Consider the following 6,070-nt stretch of genomic DNA (forward strand, 5'->3'; position numbering starts at 1 on the left):
ACCTCTGCATTTTCCCACAAAAAGCAAAGGAGTCTAGTAAGGAGTGGAAACATTTATTAGGAAGGAGGGATTCAATTAGACTTCTGCATCATATGCATACACAAGAAACAGACTGTAACTGTCGTTTCTAAAGAGGAAGGAGGTCAACAGAGGGCCCTGAATCCCAGGGGACAGGCAGCTTTAGCTGGACAAGGGGCAATTATGGGCTTCGGGTGGATAAGGCCACTGCTCACCACCCCTCCAGTGAAGTTTAGTGGCTAAAATACTACTTACTCCTTTCCCCCCAAGCCAGAGGCTGTGTTCTCTAGCAGACACTTGGGTTATGGTCGGTGGCAGAAACGGAGAATGTCTTGCTATCTCTTGCTGCTCCTCCGGGTTTCTTTGCCGTTACTGACAGGGTTATTGGAGGGGCCAGGAGGACCGGCAGGTGTGTGGTTGGGCTGGCTTCGGGTAATTCGGGTACTAGGGGCATGGGAGGGAGTGTGAGGGGGATGTGGGCCACCACCAGGACCTGGTGGGGTGCTCAGTCCATTCCCGTTCTGGCTCTCAGAGGCTAGTTGTGGGAGAAGCGAAGAAACACAGGAATTAGACAACTAAAGTAGGAGCAGGGTCCATCCTCCCATGTCCCAGAGAGTAGTACAGTCTTTATCAAGCAGAACTGCACATTAATGCCAACTGGACCAAGTGCAAAGAATGAGGATTGTATAAATGAGTCTCAGAGAAGAGTTAAACAGTCATTTCAGAAGCTGCTACATGAACCCTAGTACGATATTTTTCTCTTTTATTCATCTCTGTATTATTGGGAGTCAGACCTAGAATTAGCTGTTTAGTTTTAACCTCAAGAACCTCTGACAAAATGCCCCTGTACCAAAAATGACTGTAAAACTGGAGAAGCATGGGAAGAGGAAGGGCCTGAAGTTTTTCTGTGTTATAATGTAAGAAGGAGCTTAAAAAAAAAGTATGGTCTATGGCCATGCTACCCTGAACAAGCCCGATCCTGTCTGATCTCAGAAGCTAAGCAGGGTCAGGCCTGGTTAGTACTTGGATGGGAGACCACCTAGGAAGACCAGGTGCTGTAGGCATGAAAAATAAAAAATAAGGGATTGTAAGCTGACAAGGTCTTTGCAATCTGTGAGGTCAACCAAGGGTTGCCTCGCCTAAAAAAAAAAAAGTATGGTGTATATTACAATGATACAAGTTCATTTTGGAAAATATAGATAAGAATAAGCAAAAAAATCATTATATATACTCTCACACTCCCAAAATAATAAGTAACATTTTTGCGTATATTTTAAATGTTTGATGGGGCCAGGTGTGTGAGATGACTTCCTAGAGCTTCCATAACTGTGCCTATCACTATGACAGAACTTACCACAGTGTATTATAATCATTGTCATGTAATCTATCTCCCTCGTAGATTACAACATCCTAAAGGCAGGTGCTGTGTTTTATTACTTATCTATAAAAGTTTGTTAAACGAAGGCACAGGCCTGCCTCTCATGTACACAGGGCACTATGAATCCTAATGGGGTAGAAGTCATAGGCTTCTGCGTCTCAGACCACGTCCCTGCTGAACTCTGCTGCTCCACCAAACTAAGATAGCTGCAGCCAAAAATAAAGAATAATGAATGCCCTGTCCTCAATTCACAGAAAAAGTCCAAAGAGTGTACAGAAAATCAATTGTTAAGCCTTTTGTACCTACTGGCAGAGAACAAAGTGAATAAATACATCTGGCAAATGAATATCAAGGGCAAACAGGCTTAAATGTACCCTAAAATAATTTTATAAATTACGGAGTTGCGGAGACCTGAAAATAAGTGATAGTCATATTTTCAGTTAAGAGCATGAATGCTAATTTTTACGGTGTAATTACATGTTATTTCATGATGTTTCCAAAAAACACATGACCCCTGGTGGTTCTGATACAAACAATTCTGAAAACAATGGTAACTGGGGATGCAGACACAAACTGTGGAAGGATAGAGGCAGCCTGAACCCTAGTTAGTGTTCACAGCAAGAAACCTAAGGCATAGATCTGAGGCAAGAGAGAGCCAAACACCCAGGGAACAGTAGGGTCAGCTGAGAGATGACCCAGAAGGAGAAAGGAGCAGTAATAACCAATTTCCTGAAGAGAAGCTGAGGACAGAGGAGGTGGTATTAGTGAGTGATTCTAATTAAAAGCTGATGATCTGCAGTAAGGCCCCAATTCCTCAAGAGACCAAAAAGCAGGGTCTTGAAGTTCATGTGATGGAAGAATTGTAATTCTGAGTTCCAAGGCCTAGAAGCAGGGCCTTTAATTTCAAGAAGAGTGGTGACCCCAAAAGGGAACTATTTAGTGCTTAAGAGCTGTGTAGTGTGGACTCCATGTTGAGTCATATAAGTAACACAGTGTATTAGAACTGTGTAACGAATAGAAATGGGTCAAGGGAAAAAGCAAGGTTCTGCTAGAAAAGAAGCAGAAACAAGCTAAAATGAAGGAGTGCAATCTTTGTGGAGAAATCATTCTCATTTTTGTGTTTGAGTGGTAGTGGAAAAAAGGTACCAGAGCTAGCAGTGATAGAAATAAGTCCCCAAATCTTTTTAACACAGGGACTTGTAAATGAACTTGGAAAACTGGGCGGAATGAGGATATATTGAGAGAAGAGAAATTTAGAAAAGAGATGAGGGCAGTGAATTTCTTTAAGCTGGGAGAGTAGGGGAGCTAGGCGGACCAAAGGATGGAAGGGAACAGTTTTACCTGGAGAAGCAGCAGGGGTTCCGGTGGTAGGCTGGGGAGCTGTAGGGCTGTTGTCCTGTACCTGAAGACACAAATTACACAGTCAGACTTTGTTCCCTACCATGCTTCTTGGCTTGACCTGCCTCCCCCCAAATCATTGCCATGGGACTCACCGTCTTGTTGGGTGCCTGCTGGGCACTGTACTCTGGATTTGGCTCACTGAAGTTAGGAACCTCAGAATAAACCATACAGAATCTGCAAGGGGAGAAAATGGCCAAAGCCTCAGACCCATCCTCTTGGTCGCTGCTGGAGGCCTCAGAAAGGTCCAGATACAGGACCCGGACTGCACACCTCCTTGCAAACCTTAAACTTCCCCCCCTTTCTCCTGGTGCTTCTACATCCTAAACCCCAAGACAGCACTTACTCTCCAATCTTCTGAAGATCACCCCCACGGCCAGTGTACAGTGTCAGACAACCTTTGAACACTGAAGCATACCTTTGGGGACACAAAAAGCGGGATTCAGAGTATTCGGAAGAGTTACAACCCTACCCCCTTGACAGTTACTGCCCTTGGATAGCCAGGAGTCATCAGCTGGCTTACCCTTTGGTGAGCCGGATAATGTCCCCTGGCTGGATCAGGTTGCCCACGTCGTCCCAGACGGAGATATTGATGCTGCCCGTTTTGTCTGCCACTTTGCAGGTGCGAACCTCGTGACCGTCCTTTGTCTTGGTCACTCGGCCTGGAGGAAACAGATAAAATGGGGGTAATGCTAGTGGTCAGAAGGATGAGATCTAGATATTGGTGGGGTTGGGGAAAAGGTGTACAAACAGGGAGCGCCAAATCTCTGGGGCAGGCTGGGGTGGAGATGGGGTGGGGAGTGGAGGGGCCAGCACCATGGAGAGGGCCCTGAATGAAAAGAGGCCCGCATGGCACTGGAGGCTTGGATTTGGCAAGAGTTCCATGTACCCTACACTTCACTGCAACTCTCCGGGCTGGGGTCTAGGAGAGTGACTGGGCGTGACCGTTGTCCTGGGGTGCTCAAATTAAGAATGGAGAGCAAGTTAAGAACGGAGGTGATGTTTTCCACTTCTGCCCCCCAACCCTGAGAACCGGCGCAGGGGGCCCACCACCCAGCATAGCCACCTGTCTCCAGCACAATGAAGATGAGGTTCAGATTCTTGAGCCCAGGCTTGATATCCTTCACGAAAGTCTCCGTCGTCATGCTGCCCGAGCCTCAGCACCCCACTAGAAGGGGAAAAGGGAGACGAAGCCTCAACGCTTGGAGCCTTCTTCGCAAGCTCGACTTCCCAAGGTCTACCTACCACACTCGGCTGGAGTCAGACAGACTCAAACCCTCTAACTCTTGTAAAAGGTTAGAAACGAACTTCTCAGAGGCCTCCAACTTTAAGATCAGAATTTTAGGGTCTCTGGGTAGGCTGCTTCGGGGTTGGAAGGCCCCCTCCCGGGATGCTTTTTCAGTCTCAAGCCCCGAGGTGGGGGAGCCGATGGAGACGTGGGTAGGGAATTCGGTGCAGAGCCAGGGAATGGAATCTTACTCTCCTAACCTTCCCGAACCCTCATCCGGACAACCCGGGGCTCGATCGTTCCCCTCCCCCACGCACAGCCCACCACCCACCCAGGCAGACGGCTGGACAGTGTATGCTGCTGAGCCGCCCGCAGGGGGAGCCACAGGCCCCGCTGCTGCCGGATGCCGCTTGATGGAACGCGGGAGTGCGGATATTCCCGGAAGTTTCCCTCTGGCCTCCTCCGGCCAATCAGCGCCTCCCTGGCGCGCTCGCCATGGCCCCCGCCCAGCCAATCGGGACGCGAGAATCACGCGCAGCGAAGGGGGCGTACCAGATATTAAAGGAGCCTGGGAGATGCTGGGTTACGCAATGAGAAAGATAGACCACTAGGGGGCACCTCGGGTTCCAATTTTCCTTTACTTGATGGAGAGAATACATTTAGGATCTAACATTTCCTCTCCTAGACGTGACACAGTGGAAAAAGGACCAAGGGTTTTGGAATCCGGCGGACAAAACTTTGAAACCTGGCTCAGTGCTTCACTTCTTTTTCCGACAGTTCTTAATATGTAATTCCATTTTGCAGACGAGCAAACAGAAATTATATAAAAAGCAGTGCCTAGCACACAAAAGGCAGTTTCCTCCTTTTCTCCCACTGCTCTAACCCTCATCTTTATTCCTATTTGGGGTCCTCCATCTCTAATGTACTACCTAGCTTGGGCAGGGTCTCTAGAAAAAGTGGCATTTACACCACAGACAACAGGCAGACTCACCCCCTTGGAAGAAATGGGATCGAGGCAGAGAGTATTTACATTAGTCCCTCTCACAGTTCGAAAGGCATCTGTTCCTAATGCACTTATCTCATTAGATCTCAGGGTCGGTCCCCCCAAATGACTGAAAAGAGGAGGCCCAAACCTTTGAGACTTGTAAGGTAGCTCAGTAATGTGTATAAACCAAATACATATAAACAAATGCACATACATGTGCATTATCTTTTGCTTGGCGAATATCTATAACAAATACTATTTGATATCAGATTAGTCTAAGGGGCCATGTAATTATAGTGCCTTTTCTTGTTTTAATTAATCCCTTACCCTCTTCTAGAGCTCTTTAAGCTCCACCTTGACTTTCCTCAGAGCTCAGCTTCTCTCCCGCCCACACCTCCAACCACGGTGTTGTAGCCTAAGGAAAACAAACCACGACCCAGGAATAGGGACATTTTATCTCCCTTCTCTCCCCTCAGGTGTTTCAGAGAACTCTACGAGCGTTCAGAGAGCCAACGTAGATACAGCAGAAAGTCAGGAGGTCGCCTAAGAGAGAGTCTGGCAACCCTTTGGACACCCTAGATCAAAGCTTTGCGGTCAGACACTCCCCTACTCCGTCTCCCCCAGCCCCGCGTGGTCGCCTTGTCGTATCCACTCTTATGACTGTGAGTCATAGGGTCGGGAGGCTCTGGGATGCTGACTAAGGCTCTGGAAAGGAGAGAGGGGCCTGGCAGACGGCAGGTCACGCTGCAGGCCAGCCAACTCGAGACCATCTCGCACCACTCCGCATTAGCCTTAGGACACGGGACACGTGTGCCACTCCAAAGCCAAGTCTCGCCCTCCAGAGGATTCAGCCTCCGGATCAGTCCGGGATGTTCCCGTTGGGAAGAAAATAGAGTTCTCCCTCCCAAGTGGCTATATAGTCTTCGTTGGGACCATAAAAACTTCCGGTCTAGAGCGGAGGCCTGGCTAGCCTTCCGCCTTCCTCGTTGGCCGCTCTTAGCTTTTAGTCCAGGTCGGAAGTAAAACAAAGAGGCGGGGCTTAGTGACGAGCTTCCGCCGGGTT

The 6,070-nt window shown here is 48.3% G+C and overlaps 1 protein-coding gene and 1 pseudogene across 1 annotated transcript; one reads left to right on the forward strand and one right to left on the reverse strand.

Annotated features, from left to right (window-relative positions):
- Positions 1-37: 37 nt before the first annotated feature.
- NABP2 (nucleic acid binding protein 2) lies at positions 38-4,487 on the reverse strand. Its single transcript, XM_011375681.2, has 7 exons — positions 4,354-4,487; positions 3,861-3,962; positions 3,318-3,456; positions 3,141-3,212; positions 2,890-2,971; positions 2,738-2,798; positions 38-553 (listed from the first exon to the last, which is right to left on the reverse strand). The coding sequence occupies exons 2-7, from the start codon at positions 3,937-3,939 to the stop codon at positions 354-356; spliced, it is 633 nt and encodes a 210-aa protein (XP_011373983.1). The 5' UTR covers positions 3,940-3,962; positions 4,354-4,487; the 3' UTR covers positions 38-353.
- Positions 964-1,082, forward strand: LOC111729741 (annotated as a pseudogene).
- Positions 4,488-6,070: the final 1,583 nt, after the last annotated feature.

This window comes from Pteropus vampyrus, unplaced genomic scaffold (genome assembly GCF_000151845.1).
Source record: "Pteropus vampyrus isolate Shadow unplaced genomic scaffold, Pvam_2.0 Scaffold276, whole genome shotgun sequence".
Classification (NCBI taxonomy): domain Eukaryota; kingdom Metazoa; phylum Chordata; class Mammalia; order Chiroptera; family Pteropodidae; genus Pteropus; species Pteropus vampyrus.

Bases quoted from the DNA above. Each gene is read 5' to 3' on its own strand.
- NABP2 (XM_011375681.2), bottom strand. From the start codon at position 3,939: ATGACGACGGAGACTTTCGTGAAGGATATCAAGCCTGGGCTCAAGAAT. The intron at 3,213-3,317 runs GTAAGCCAGCTG...GTGTCCCCAAAG, and splicing joins ATTATCCGGCTCACCAAAGG to GTATGCTTCAGTGTTCAAAG. The intron at 2,799-2,889 runs GTGAGTCCCATG...TTGTGTCTTCAG, and splicing joins AGCAGGCACCCAACAAGACG to GTACAGGACAACAGCCCTAC.